General features: G+C 36.5%; 1 protein-coding gene across 7 annotated transcripts in view; it reads right to left on the minus strand.

Annotated features, from left to right (window-relative positions):
- Positions 1 to 16,627, minus strand: part of ADK (adenosine kinase) — a 279,755-nt gene that overhangs the window by 146,346 nt on the left and 116,782 nt on the right. For all 7 annotated transcript variants that reach the window (XR_005860619.2, XR_005860620.2, XM_025151570.3 and 4 more), the window contains exons 5-6: positions 10,252 to 10,424; positions 6,435 to 6,543 (exon numbers count right to left, since the gene is read on the minus strand). Coding sequence is in view for 5 of the 7 variants with exons in the window: in XM_025151570.3 (XP_025007338.1) it covers positions 6,435 to 6,543; positions 10,252 to 10,424 (282 nt within the window). In the remaining 2 variants the exon portion in view is untranslated. The remainder of the gene's footprint in view (positions 1 to 6,434; positions 6,544 to 10,251; positions 10,425 to 16,627) is intronic.

The following is a 16,627-nucleotide window of genomic DNA, read 5'->3' on the forward strand; positions in this document are numbered from 1 at the left end:
GACTTGATGTTTTATTCAACAGAGCTAAGGAAAATTGTTGCACAATAGGTTAATTCAAAATGGCAGCATAGAAAATGCATCTGTCAGTGGGGATCAAATTACAGGGCAAGCTCCTCTCAATGCTTAGAAAAACAAGTCTGCAGTTCTACAGATTATGTGCATGTGTGTGTTTAAAGGGGTGGGAAAGGAGCTAAATATCTGAACTAACCTCCAATTAAAGTCAATCATAAAAACAGCCAATTTAATGAGTACGAATTTCTTTGGGTAATTATAACACCAACCACTTTTTTTCTCCCTCTCTTTTAAATCTGTAATTCTGCCTTCTTGTTACTGCTTGCTTTGTCATTAATCGCCTCAGGAACTTGATTTCCTAGCAACAGACTCTGCCACCAAACGTTTGGCTCCTGTTCAACATTTTCTTTGTGAAAAATGGCACTGCTATTGCCGCCTGGCTGTTGCAGCGGGGCTGGCTGTGTAAGTGCTCTAATAATGCATTCTTCTAAAAAAAATAAAATAAAATCACATGATAAAAGGAGCAATGACTGAGCGTCACTAATTACTGTGCTGAAGAAGTTTATCTGCAATTTAAAGGCTACTGGGGTAGGAGGAGAATGACAGGAGATGAAACATTTATTCTTCATATAAATAAATGTAATTAGTAACAGAGGTGAACATCCAGAAATAAATATTTTTACCATGTTAAACAGATTCTCATTAATTTTCTATCACACAGAAAGGAAGAACAGTCTGTCTTATGAGTTCATGATGCACTATTCTCCATGAAGTACCTGTGTCCATCTTAAAGCAATGACATTGAGGAGCAAAGTATGCAAAAAATAAAAATCAATTTCTGAATTCAGCTTCCCTTTTAAGTTACTTGAGAAAACACTGACAAAAGCATCCATGCATGAGCAGTCAGTCACACCTGAAATGATCGTATAAGGCACATCATACTCTAAATACATCACAGAATGACACAAACTATCACCAGTAGGGAAACAAAGGTTTTGTTTGTTTGTTTTCTCCCCATTGAGATCAGTAACTAAAACCTGGAAATTTCTGTATTTATGCGAGAAAAACTATTTTCTTCCCCATATATGTTTTAGAAGAAAGAAAATTGCAGATTTACTTCCTGCTTAGATAGAGAATCTTATCAATTTCTCTTTCTAAATTTGTCACACTTCATCTGTAACTCCCAGCAAACACACTTCCTCAAGATGGTGGTTTTCAGGAAGGCAGTGATATCTGAGAGGCCAGTAAACGATGACCCAACTAACTTGCTAGCTGCAGCTTCGTCTTTATGGCAAAGTAAGACATTCAGAACTATGTTTTCCTGGCCATAAAACCTATTCATTATTGTGAGAAATAGTTTTGCATGTCAAATGACACACATTCTGATGCCAGAGCACTACAGCAAAAGTTATCAATGGTGTAAAAAAAAAAAAGCTACTGTAGAGTTATTCAAACAAGTGACTTTTCAGGGGATATTTTGATTCCTGCCAGTGTCTGTCTCTCCCATTTCCCATGATGCACACACAGACCCAGCACATTTCATAGAAAAAAAACCTATCACAATCCGCTGTAAATTATCATACTCATCATAGCAGTAAATTACAATAAAAATGCCTTCATTGAACATGCCTCTGAAAGGAGGAGACAGCACAAAAGAAATTTCATTTATACTTACATTGTTATAATAATCAGTATTTTTTCTCAAGTAGAATAGCCAAAACCCATGTAAAATACAGTAAAATGTTATTTAAGCTTTGCTACACATTGCTGACATTGAGCTTATGTTTTGACAGACTCGTGTTGAAACCAGATAATTCTGCCATCAAGCCCACTACACCACCACAGTATCTCTCTGCTTAGATAAGCACTTAAGTATTAAAAGAAAATAAATATAAAAATACCACAGTATTTGCTGAAGCATACCAGAGTGCTTGGAGGTTTAAAAACGTATCCTCCAGCAGTGCTATGCTGAGTTCATTACCACATGTTGCAATACCTAATGTTCCCTACGTGAAACACGGCCTAAGACCAGAATGCATTGTCTTGATCAGAACTATCATTAACATCAAGTTAAACTACACTTGCCATTAACTCTGACAATACAAAAGAGATGCTGAACGCGGTGGATGTAATTTAACTGCAGGCAAACAAATCTAACTGGCATTACAACATTTTATACTCAGTGCAATGCAATTGAAGGACATCACTATTGAGAAATTTCTATTATTTGCTAAACAAAAGTAGTAAAAAAACAACGGTTTAAAAACTTCTACAGATTGTGAAATAACAACAGCCTACACAAAGATGACTGAATGAAAGAACTGCCTTCTCTGAGTAAAATATTGTAAGACAATATGGAAAGAGAGCAGCCCAAAATTCAGCTGCATAGAAATAAGTCTTAGAACTACGAAAGAGTTTAATTGCTCCTATAGTGTCTACCTACAACATCTAGTGCAGAAACTGAAGTTCTCAGGCACTGTAAATGCAAAAGGCAAAGACAAGTGAACATAATGCAAACAATAAAGTACAGGAACAGTCCCAAGTCCCTTTCATGAACTTAGAGGAGTGTGAACATCAGCAATACCACAGCCATATCAAAGTGTATTTAGGTAATACCAAAAAAACCTCTGAAACACATCACATATAAAAATATACACAAACACCAACTTTTTAGTATATAAACAATAGCCACAAAATACAAATTCAAAGACAGACTATAACCAAAAACCTACTATTTTACCTTGTATAAAAAAAAATCACAAGTCTTTCACCAGTGGACAATCTGGTTGGTTCCCTGTAAAGATCTGATTGATTTGGGGAAGCTCCATAAACTCACCCATTCCAAGATAACACTCAAGTTACTGCACAAATCCATAGACTGGAAACCTATTCCAGTCCATTCCATAGACTGGAAACCTAACTGCAGGCAGTACTGCCACTTTATGTGTTCAGTGAAGCAAAGCTTTTGAAAGGAACAGAAATACTGAAGCAAAGAATGAACTTTCAAGAACACACTTGTTACTTCAGCACTGTAAAGAATACTACAGCAGCCAGCGCGAGTGTTTCACGCATCTAATGCCTCCACATGAAAGTATTAAACAAATGCAGGTTTGAGTAAAGCTAAATAACTGGGAGAAGTAAGGATGACTAATCAGAACAAGAGCAAAATACATCCGGGAAGCACGGCATTGACAGCAATAGGGCTCAAATACAGATGGAAAGTTAAAATTCAGCTGTCTGTGTAATAAGGGAGTATCATTTGTTGCTGAGAATGTTTCACAAGGTTAAGTGCAGCTTTTGATAGAGGAAAGCATTTTCTCCTATCCCATTTTCTTCCTCTTATGAAATGACAAGTGCCAAATTTCTTACTAACACGGAGGTGCTAATTGGAGTCAAAAGACAACAACTAAAATTCTCCTCAGTTTTTCTGCTATCTCAGGTAACCCTTATCAAGAGATATTTATATAAAAATGATGCACAAAACACAATTTGAGATTATTTTTATGTCAGGCTGTGTCCCATTGACAATTTCAGAATCAGAACAACAATGCTTAGTGCTATCATAACCCTCAACTTATTCTGAAGTAGGGGAAATGTCTACGAAAAGATTTTCTAGGCCCAGTAGGAGCTACATAAAATCCCTAGCAGTGAATTCTAATCAGGCACCAGCAGTACAGCTAGCTGATCCACAACAAAATGAATTTGACAGACCAGAAGATACAGTGTCAATGGCAGAAATTACTGCAAGTATATGAATAATACCTGGAGAAGGGAAGGAAATCACATGGAGTTTGACAGTACATATAATCTATCTTACAAGATACAACATCAAGTAATTTTAAGGGATTAAGAAACACTTGTAAAGTTTACTGTTTTAGCGTAAGCTGGGGCAGCCTTTCTGCATTTTGCTTCTATCTGTGATTTACAGGGTTCTATTCTTTGCTGTCTTTCTCCAATTTGTCTGCTGGATCCGATTACCAGATGGCTAAAATAAAGGTATTGTGTTCATTCATGGTAACAGAAGTTGTCTTTAAGGGTTCTGTCATGGGTTCACTATCTTTTCCTTTGTACCTACTCCCTCTGTGAATTGATTACATTTCAGAGCTAAGTTTCATCTGAGGGCCATTCTGCTGAAAGCTGCATTGAAAAGCATATTATCTATCCTAGCAAGCACATACAGATGACCACAGGATATCGCAGACTTGTCCTAAAGCAGCAACTGGCCTACTCTGCCAAGAAAATAGATTGTTTGATAATCTCAGAACAAGGATTTCCAGAAAAATTATCTGTCACTAACACATACAGTAATGCAATCCAGGGAATAGGTGATGCCTGGATAGAAAGATGAGAAAGATAAAAAGCGACGTAAGCACAGTGCAGAGCCAGAAGAGGTAACAAGACTCAAGTGAAGACAGACACAACAGTGAGCAAATTAATGACTGAAAGAGCAGCAGGAGTGCTAATTGTTCACGATGTGGATTTGTTTAATCCCATCGACCACTACAAACCTGTGAGTAAAGAAGTTAAAGGAAAAAAAAATTGTGTTCAGCTCTACATGTTGTCTCCTTTATTTAAGTTAAGGCACATGTGCAATCTGTAATCTGAAGTGATAACACTGTCCTAGAAATCTCTTAAATGAACCCAGCCTTGAGTGCAATTGCTAATGGTGTGAACCAGGTTCTTTACCCAGCAGATATCCTCTTGCAAGCAGATGTTTTCTTAATATGAAGTCAATTTAGCAAATACTTAAAATATTAGCACTTAGGTGTTACTTATCCACTAATACATGCACATTCTGGATTTTATTTTCCATCTAATACAATAATTCTGTATCTCTTGGTCAAAAAGCAGGATATCAACCCCCCAAAAAAACAGAACACTTCAAACACATAAATATCAGTAGAAAGCGTTACTGAGTCAAAATTAAAGGGATCAAATGGATAGAATACAGAAGACTGGATTTGGAACTAAAATAAGATCAAAGTTATATCTTAAGGGGGGAGGGGGAGGGAAAATCAAACAACCCAGAAACTTATTTTCACTTTGTGTAATTTTTCCCACTTTTCCTAAAACATCTCCACTAAGTTTATCTTTTTTTTTTTTCTAAATCATATACTGAGAATTTGAGTAGTAATTATATATAAACACAATATTATAAAATAGTAAATAAAAGCTTCGGGCAGCATGTTAACATTTCTTCAGTTAACATTTGTTTTTCTACATTTAACTCTACTTTTAGATTCCCAGTATCTTTTGTCCAATAGCATTAATTCCTAAGCATTGCATTTGGAACAGGGTGAGGAATAATTATTGAAAAACAGACATAGAACACCTAAAAAACAAATTAAAAATGAGCAAAGCATTAATGCCTTTTTTTTTTTTCCTTAAACTGCAGCACATATGGCAACAGCAGCAGGATGTATTTTCTTTGTATACCGAGAAGGTTATAACTATTTTTTGACAGTTTATAAAGGGGCAGTCTTGGCCGTACACAAGAATCAATAACAACCATGTAGAGCCTACAGCAGTGCACACTAACAGGCTGTAGGAGACATTAACACTAGCTAAAAGAAATAACTGTATTTTCAATGAACTTGTTCCTCTTGGATAATCAATTTTTTACACTTCTTACCAGCTGTTCCCACATAGCTCAGGTAGCAGAATGGAAGCAGCTGTCATACAGAATCCATATATTACATGCACGTTATGAGGTTTTAATCTGTCATAGATGTTTTACGTTTGTTAATTTTGGTCAATCATATCAACTTGAGAGCAAAATGAAAACAAATCCACTACTTCTGTTTATGCAAGATGTAATTTAAACAAATGCAGTAATCTGGCTTGATTCATTCTAGAATGGCAAATAAATATTGTGAATTTACTAATGTTCTACACTCAAAATCTCTTTATTTCAGAAATAAGATTTCATCATTAAAACCAGTTTACACCACCATCCAAATTCAAGAGGTTTATCACAATCATTGTTTCTGAAATATTGAGTTATAAAGGTGCCATAGTAATTGCTATGGAATAAATAGCAATTAAGATTGTTCACACAAATAAGCTCAAACTGTTTGCAGTGAATAATTATGCTAATAGTGTTTTTCTACATCATTTGTGCACCCTTCACAACAATTTACAAGAAAATGTGAAATGTAAATTTGATGCACGACTACAAAAGCTCTGAAAATATATTTAGTTGTTACAATTTTTCCCACTAATTTAAGAAAGCACATAACTAAATGATTTTTAAATATTCTTATATTTAAATTTAAGATATCGTACTATGATGAAATTGGAGCAGATATCTTCTTTCATGTTTGTAAGAAATCATCCTAAATCCACGCAATAGGCATGGTCATTGCTTAAATCTCTTAATACCACAACTCAAACTTTCATAATTTGGAAGAAGCTCAACTTACTGCTATGTAATAGACTTTGGCTTTTTCCACCAACTTCCAGTTCTTCTCCAAATCAAGATGCTTTTCCTTCTTGTAGCAATTAGCAGCAGCAAGGTTAGCTACAAGTGACCTAAAAGAGATTAATAGCCAGGCATTAGATCCTCCTTTAGGTAATACTACTGCAAATTTCCCAAAGATGATCAAAGATCCTCACAGGAACAGAAAAGAGAACAATAGAAACACAATAAAATGGATATACTTGGTTGTTTCATAATAATTCCTTTAAATGATATTTAAAATATAATTTTATTAAATAGTATATTTTAAATTCATGTACGTAGTTCACATAACACTATTACAGATATATATTTTTATATATATTTATAATACACACACACACACACACACAGTCATTTGCTTACAACCAACCTTTTTCCATTTCATGAAAAAGTCCCTCTGCACAGTTTAGCATCTGCAAGTTTCTGTTAAATTTTTTCCTGGTACCTCCTAACATGTAAATTAGAGTAACTAACTTCCTTTATGTTCTACAAGCAGTTTTCTGTCATGAGAATTAATAAGGTTTTAAATATGTATATGTCTTGCTGTTATCACTTTCCAGTGAACAGTTATATTATCTTAAAAGCTGATTTTAAATTCTTCCTTGGAGTTACGTTTTCCTCCAGCAAATGACTAAGTTACTGCTTGCAAAGGAGTCAGGGCTTTAGATGCTCTATTGTAAAAATCAACCAAGCAAAAAACAACAACAAAACACCAACCCAAAGGCAAGAAACAAAAAAACACCTTTGGTTTAGCTGTGCCCTGCTAGAAAATTACTAACAGCTCATTTGTACTTCAATCTTTACTAATATTATAACACAAGACATGGGAAATCAGCTATAGATGTTATAGACGTACTCCTAAACGCAGGCCATAACAAGACAGTTACTTACTACTAGCTTTCAACTCTAGTGGCCATGACCAAATTATCCCATGATATTTTATTCTGAGAAAGTTTCTAGACTTCATAGTGATGGAATGCACGTTTAAAATTAACACATTGCTGCTATCATATTTAAGCAGGAGAGCCCAACAGCATGTAGCTACAGATGCAACATACAGTTAATTACAAATGTCCACTTCCCCAGCATGTATACACCTGATGCTGTACGTATCACCCTTTACCACACAAACACTACCGTAAGGCAAACACAACAGGGCAGTGTGGAATCCTACAGGCTGCTGCTACCAGAGTTTGTTACTGCCTCCAGACTGACTGCCATGTACGGGTGTTAGGAGCTAAGTAATGAGGGATTCTTGAAAATGTATTCCACCTCAAAACAAAACAGCATCTATCCACTGACACCATTTCTTTGGCAGTTCTTGTGAACTGAACAGATAAGGTATGTCAAAAGTAAAACAAGGAACCAGACTAACTTTCTGTATATATTAAAATACCCAGCACAGATCTGTGTAGATTAATACTAGGAATATTCTAGGGCCTCCTCTCTTTAATTCTGAAGTCTAAAGCCAAGGAGGACTAATGTGAGTATGGAAAAAAAGACTAAGTATCTGCAGCAGTACAGATAATGTGGTAAGAAGTTTTATTCTTGATGAATGTTATCATTTCAATGACAAGAAATCTACGGAATTCAGAGGAGATAATCAAGCAAGTTCCAGGAAGATGTGTATAATTCTGGTTGTATTTTGAAAATTGCAATTATAAAGCAAATTAAGCCTTCCAGTTTAAGAAAGTCCTAAATATCCATTAAGGCCCTAGCTGGAAAAATTCTGTCTACATGTGAAGTGAAGTGAACATTTTCTAAGTGAAAATAAGTTACGTTCCACAAACCTTAGCAAAAGACCCTGTTGCTTTCACTTACCACAGGCTCCTGAAGCTGTAAGCCTAATTCTCAGCAGCTACATCTAACAGTAAAGATGCCCTGCATGTGAGGCGTAATAGAAGGTTGCTTCACTGAAGAACCTCCAGGCTCTTCCAAATTAAAACTAAGTCTAACAGCACTACGTTCAACATAAGAAACGCTAAGAAGGGAGATGCTTTTCAATTAAATATGTTAACTGGAGACAGTTGGAGCACTTCAAGTCTACAGCTTAGTGGAGACTCCACACACTTGCTACTTAAGAGCAGAACGTACTAACTAAAGCTGCAGATTATGACAGAGCATAGGTATTACTTAATAGTTTAATCATGTGTTACAATTTGCTTGAAAAGCTCTGAAAACAACAGAGCACGTGAGTATTGCTACGCTAGAGAATTTAGACTTATAACCATGAATTAGCTCAGAACTCTTCCGCAAAAACCTTGACAGACTTAGCAGAAAAAAATATTCATACGAGGTCATCTGAAACAGAAATGCACACAGTCACTTACTGGAAAATCCATGAGTGCTATTTACTAGTTCCGAGATCTCAGAGAGACAAGAAAGCTGAATTACCTGAAGAAGGAAGTTAGCACATGCCCCATGAGGATGAGATTAACCAATAAATAGAGCTATCAACTGTAGCCAGTTAAAGACATTCTTACAAATCAAGAAAAATGGTGAAAACCCAGTATGATCAGAGAGGAAAAGAGCCTCAGAATAAACTTGTTCTCATTAACAGAAGGGAGGCTGCACAATAAAGACTCTAGTGGCAACTATCAGACTCTATTTTCCTATTCCCCAAAGGGGAAATAAGTCTCTCACTTTCCCCGTACACTCTCAAGCATGTTCTAAAACAGTGACTGAGATAAAGAAGAACCAGAGATTAAATTTCTGGTATTTGTGAAAAGATTTGAGATTGAGAGACAAGTGTTTTATGTTAGCAAAGCAAAAATATTGCTTAGCAAGTTAAAGAATTGCTTGCAGACATATTTATGAATAAATTTACCTAAACTTTGAAATTCCATTGAGATGCATGGCAAAATATATACATATTTTTCCGGAGTTCATGATGTACACCTATTGACAATCTTTACTTTATTTTCCCCATCAAGACATCTAGGAAGCAGCGACTGCTGTTAAGATGCATGCTTAGACACAATGTGACTAAACAGAAAATCACAGAGCACAAGCATCTTTTACTACTTGTCTTCTATTTGAAGAACTAAGTGTTGAAGATGAAGGGGAAACGCTGTAGATATAATTAATGCCAAAAATCCAGATAAAAATGAATGAACTTCCTTCTTCCATTGAGTATGAACTCTCTTTCCAGAGAGTAAGACATTGGGTATGACATAAAATTGTGAGGGACAGACTGATAAGCTGGAGAACAGGGCTGCCTGCCACTCAGTTGAAAGGCCTGGAGAAATGGGCTGGCAAAAATCTTGAGGGCAAATGCAGTCAAGAAATGGGGATAGAATAGCTCCATGTAACAGTATATAGTTTGAACATAGACACATGACAACACCTTTGCAGTAACGGACCTGGATATCTGGTGGACAACACTTGGGATATGAGACAGCAGCAGAAGCTTTAAAAATTCAAGAAAAATTGGTGGCTGTGTATTATCTCCCACTTCTTTGTTGTAATATAACTGCAGAGGTATATTCTTTGAGGTATATTGGCACCATCCAATCCCAAACTGTGTGCCAGGCAGCCCTGTGTTGCTTCAAACCAGTGCTAATACTTCACAGAAACACAGAATTGTAGAATTGCTCAGGTTGGAAAAGACCGTAAAGCTCGAGCCCAATCACAACCTAACCACACTAGCCTAACTCTAATAACCCTCCACTAAATCACGTCCCTGAGCACCACATCCAGTTTATCATTCAAATCCGATTATTCCTAACAAGGAATACTCCATACATTTGTATCTTAGGAAAATATTAATGGCCCCTGACCTGTTATCACTAGTGATGCAGGCAGCGCAGGTTCCTGTTGGTTCTTCACTCTGCTCGTAGTAATGGGCATCCACATGAGCTTCCTCAGCCTTCTTCTTTAATATTTCTCCAAATTTATCCTTGCCAATGCACCCAAAGAAAGTTGCAGCTTTGTATGGATTCTGAATCATCCACTGCAGATTGACAGAAAAAAAAACACAGATAGTTAACAAGCGTGATATATCATTATTTGCTACTTTTCTCCTCTCCACTCACCTTAGGTAATTCTGTGCCTAACAGAGCACTGTGACACATACCAATCCTCCTACAGAACACTTCCGTGCCAGAAGTAAAAACATATGAAAGTACACTGAGGAAGGAAAGACCAGCAACAAATGAAGAACTGACCCTTACAGATTTTGATGAGTGTTTAATAGCTTATAGAAAGCTTACTGAAATGCATGAAGTTCATTATAAATTTGAAATACCTTGTAAAAACATAGCAGAAAGTTCTTTTGTTCCACAGATATGCCCCACACTTATATTTAACCAAATAAGATCTTTTTAAAAGAAATGAAGAGAAAAAAATAAAATATTGAGATAGGACATAAGGAAAACAACGTTTGAGAAACTGAAAAAGAAACATTTTGCAACATTCACAATACATACACAAAAACTAAATGGTGCCAAAAGTAACCATGAGTCTACCATTTAATCATACACACAAAAGGACATATTTCCCACTCACATTATCGAGCCACACATGAAATCATCTATCCCCTATTTTAATAAGAGAAGTACTGTCACTTGAATTGTAAAGAGCATAGCATGTAGAGTGTTGCTAAGGTGCTTTATTATTTTATCTAGTTTTTCTTCTATTAACACAATATCTTTCAACTGTTAAGTTTGCTACTAAATTAAAAGATAACATTTAGCAGCAAAGAAAAAAAATCAAGTGTGAACTAAAAGATAAATGTGACGAAACAATCACAGGACCTACCCTGCTGGTGATGAGTCAACCAACTGAAGCCATTATAATCCACTCTAATTACTAGTCAGAAAGCTTATCCACTCAATCTATAGTATGAATTAAAGGCTACATCAATTTACTGCTACACTAAAGCCCTACTTGTAATTGTTTCCTAATCAAGATTTAAATAAACGATTATGTCTCTATTACAAATCAGCATTAGTGGTAGCTGTGGGCTGTAGAAAGGTCAAGCAACTGAGTTACAAATACATGCTTAGTCACATCTTTATTACTTCCAGCTTCCAAGGAAAAAAGAAAATCTTTAGTCGTGCAAAAGTCTTAATTAATAAGGCAAATGGACAAATGCTGCAGAGCCTCCTTCCTGCAACCATTTAATATGTTTCAGGTTTAAGATAAAAGAATTCTGTTGTCAAATGGTGGCTTCATTCCATCTCTCATTCACAAAATGCAAACTAGAAATGCTCGGTTCATCTATCCGTACCACTCTTGATTAACACATATTAAGAAAACCCCTAACAAGGGAATTAGCTACAATATACTCTTACTTTAAATACATTATACAAATTTGCAGACTGTTCATTTAATATGTCTTAGTATGAGTAATATTTTATATTTGGAGATATGGTTAAGTAGAACAGATCATTTAGCAAGACTGAAGATACGGTGACATACCATAAAGAAAAATGGAATTCCCATATAGATAAGCAGTTGAAGCCTTGTGTCCCATGTTGAAAAGCATGCCTTACCCTCACTAATAACAAGAGTTAACAGAGGTCACTATGAACAGCACTTATGAAAGCATCAGCTTTCCACAAACCCCAGTATTTATTCCAAAAAAGATTTCAAACTACACCTTAGGCTTATAACATCTTATCAAATGACATAACTTTTCCATATTTTATATATAAAGTCTGACAACATTTGGAGCAGTAGCAAGTAATATTTCACATACATCTTTGCAAAAAAAAATACTGTTAAAATATCACAATTTTGGCTACTGGCAGCAGCTCAATTTGAATTCAGATGTGATATATATAATATATGTAATTGTCACAATGCTTAATTTAAACTCAAATAAAGTTACCCCTGAGAATCAGAGTTGTGATCTGGGGTTTCTTGAGATGTACCTCCAAACACTGTGCAGACCACAGTGGTTCTGTACATAGCCATGATAATTTGAAAGACCAGGATTGCCTGATGGGGGCATAGTCCCACCATATAGATATTCTTCTCATTTGGACATCTGAGCTAAGTTCAGCAACGCTGAGGAAGATGGAAAAGCACTTGAGCAGCATTTCTGGAAAGACTCTCTCTTCACAGATCTCCAGTTACATCTGTTCTTCCTTTACTTCAGTTAAAATCCTACATATTAACAAAGGCAAAACATGGACATGATGCTACAAACTTATCAAAACTGAACTACAGGAATATATTTGTGGCATTCTGCTAGTTGTGCCTAATGGGATGAGCCACAGGGAACACTTTTCATGTGTAAAAAAAAACCCATGAGACAAAACAACATCTTCAAGGCAGACTCTAGAGCGTTTTCTTTTGCATTTGACATGGGATTGGAGTCTAATTTTAAATATACTGATATGGAAAAAACAGACTTCCGTGGACTTCTTCACACATCAGTATAATTATTCTTGTTGCTCATAACATTTTGGCTAAACACTGTAAATGGGAACAGGGGCTTAGTCATCAGGAGACAATTACCACCGTGAAACAATCATGCAGTATTACATCCAACATCAAATGAAGGCCAGTAACAAACTGCATACGTTGCCAGGTATATGGTTATATAATCTGCAAATTCAATTTAGAGATTTATGTGGATAGAAGATTTAATTGAATGAAAAGACTCAAGACAGAAATGGAAAATGACCCAGCTCAGCAGGCACTAGCATAATGAGTTAATTATCAAGGGTTTGGCGAGGCAGTAAGGCAGCTATTAACTTACTGTATTGACAGTCTGGTCAGGAGAGGTTGGCACCTGGCCACACCAAGAATCTTCACCATTACTCATGGGAATTTGAGGCCATTTCAAGCCCAAAGATGGAAGTGACAAACGTAGGAGCTCATCATGGAGGAGCAAGACAGCCTTAGGTCACAAGAAAGTTCGAAATCTAGAGTGGTTTATGAAAGCCACTGTCTTTCTACATTCTGAAGTTTTCTTCCATCAGTGCAGCTTGGACATCAGGTATACACAGGGGCAAGCTTTGACCCTGTCACTTCAGGATAAACATCTGTGACAGAGGAACGAGTAGGGGAAACAAAACACCTTTCAGGTGTTCTCTTGAGTCAAACAGATTGCATTTTCCTTATATTTTTGTTGTATGCTTTCTGGTAAAAAAGCAAATACTTAACTCTTTTAAAACTATTTTTTTTCTTGACTCCTAAGACATAACTTCGTAGTAAATTTAAGTTGATCTCATTACCTCAAATTATCCATGCCTACCAGCACCTTATTCCTTATGTTCAAATACTGAAGCCGACACATATGAAAGAGGCCAGCACATGGCTATTCAAGGATGCACTAGACAATGACAGAAAGCTTCTCTCCTTATTTCCATGACACTGTCATGGGCTCACAGAAACAGGAGTATCTGTCTGTTCAAGCGTTTTTCACGATCAGAACTAACAAGTAAGCTTCCTGGCATGCTGACACTACCAGAGAAGTTTAAGAACCTTTGTGCTCCAGCAAGTGGGTGGCAATTGCACTAGAACAGCAACATCTTTTCTTGCAAGATGTGGAGATGCTAAGAAATCTTGCTAACAAGCAAAACTTATGAAGACTGAACCACGACTTCGTAGACCAGCTTGGAGTTAACTGTGTCCCACTCTCTTGCATCCTCAGACTTGAAGATGTGGTGCACCTACTTCCCACCTTCGCTTGATTAGAAAATAGCTTTGGAAACAACTCTTCCTGAGCTTACAGAAACACTTCTACAAGCACTAGGAGTAACTTGACTTGATCAGCTATTCGGTGCTGCCCTTGGAAAACAACATTGAACATGAGCTCACTAGATTACCTAAATTGGTGTCTTATACCCACAGAATCAAAAAATGCACCTTTGTGGTACTTGGAAAACATCCATGGCCATAATGAATAAAAATAATAATAATAATAAAAAGAAAAAATTAGAAGAAAAAGGGAGAAAACGGAATTCTTTAATTTTTATTTCCCACGTATTCTATTTGGCTTGAGAACACCACCTGACACCTGATTCAGTATTACACATCACAACAAGATATGAATTCAAAGTTTTTCTCAACTGTTAGTTGAAAGTTCACTAGAAAGAAGGACCTATACTTGAAAGGCAAAAGCAGTAAAGCTAAATACTCCACCTTATTTATCTCACCATCTCCAGCCACAGTGGCTTCCCCTGCAGAAGGCAAGTTTGCTGCCGCTAGGTTTCAATATACAAGCTGCTAAGTCTTAAATAGAAACATCACACTGAAGAAGCTTAAAACAGCTTTATAACCTTCTGACTAAAACAAAGATCCTTCAAAAATGATTTAATATTATTCTGCCTTCATGCTCTGCTGTAGGTGCCATTGACAACTGGACAACATCGATAATAGTAACGAGAAAGCTGACAAAGCCATTTGCTATCACTCCCATGTTGCCCTCCCTCTCAACTCCTGAGCTCCTTTTTAAAGCTGCAGCCACTAGTGCATTTCCACATCTGTCAGTCATCTTAAACTATCAGTGGCAAAGCATACGAAGCTCTGTTTAGACTGACATACCTTCTGTACACAGGAACTTTCAGCTTTAGATTTGAAGCCTGAATACCTGGGAACTGACAACACAACAGGAAGTATTATGCCCTTCACAGTGAAGGATCTTCAAAACTCATTAACACTACTGAAATACAGACATCTGAAGTGCGTTATTTGAAGCTGGACTCTTCTCTGCATGATCTGTCAAATCTCATCTTGGTTTAAATTGCATAATAGCTACGACTTAACACGCCAGCTAAAATCTAAACAAAACAATGCTAGCTTAAGAAGCATTATTTCTAATAAGCAGAAATGGCTTGTTTCCATACAGCAGTACCTGGAGTACCTGTTTTCCTAACGTTCAGTCTAAGTCCACGCACCTTTCACCAGTGTATTTCTAGAACGTTGCCCATATCAGCACAGTTCCTTAAAAAGCTGTTAGGAATATTTGAATAGTAAAAGAAAATAAATGACATCTCAGTTTAGAAAACCACACGAAGCAAGAAAAACTGAGATCAAAACAGAAAATCATTACATAGATCCTAAAAACGGGAAAACCTGCCAATACGCAAAACAACCCTGAAGAAGATATCAAGGTCGCTGTTCCAAGCGAGTGAGCTCACATTTCTTGTCAGTGATGTGACAGATCTCATGCACAACTGGGATGCAATACTCAGTTACAGTTACACACACTGCATCATTTCAAATCCCTGCTGTGGTGGGCTAACCCCGGCCACCAGCGATACCTTCACCCAGTCACTCACTCACTGCTCCCCAGAGGAAAAAAGGAGATAATTGTTAAGGGCAACAGTAAGAAAAATACATGGGTCAAGATAAATACAATTTAATAGAATGAAAAGATTAATCTTTTCATTCTAACACCTTTGTAATCTTTTTTTCTTTGATGATAAACAATTAAAAACTGCAATGGCTATTATCACATAATGGTTATATAAGAAAAAAATGGAAAAGGAAAAAATAGAGCTTATCTTTATGAAAGCAGACTTGCAAATAAGAGCGCCATGTCCTGTACAGTAATTTCTCCGCTATTAGCTGAAGCAGCCAAACCTTGCATGAGGAAATGATATTGTTAAAATGCATGACAACACCCTCAAGCAACTTCCAGTCAAACGAGATAAAAGCGATAATATTTTGTAAAGGAAAGACTAGCTAAATCCTTGCATTGAGACCAATACCTCTATCTTATCAGGATTTGGTTCAACATTTACTATCCAAATCCCTGCACAGGAATATCAGTTAGTCTTAGTGTTGTGCCTCAAGCTGCATTTCGCTGCAGCTTTTCAAATTAACATGTCTATCAAAAGGTTAATCATCCAGGAAGATTCACTTCTACATTTAAAAACACAAAGCTAACGAACTGCCTCTTAACAGTCTATCATACAAATAACAATCTTCACCTCTGCTGTTCCATTGTATTCCACTTCCTTTTCTTCCTCTCTTGCCCTTCATCTACTTATCCGCTGCTGTATTTTTAGTCTAGTTTCTAAGCTTCTTGCCATACAAGAGAATACAACCACATTAAACAAGTCAAAGCCGTATTTCAAAGTTTCAGTGTGACTAACCAAAGATAGCTCTTTTATTCTACCCCTTAAATATCAGCCAGCCTAGACTGCTATCTCTGATACTCCCTACTCTCTCACCCTCTTATCCGGTGTTTCTAAT

Source organism: Gallus gallus, chromosome 6 (genome assembly GCF_016699485.2).
Source record: "Gallus gallus isolate bGalGal1 chromosome 6, bGalGal1.mat.broiler.GRCg7b, whole genome shotgun sequence".
Lineage (NCBI taxonomy): Eukaryota > Metazoa > Chordata > Aves > Galliformes > Phasianidae > Gallus > Gallus gallus.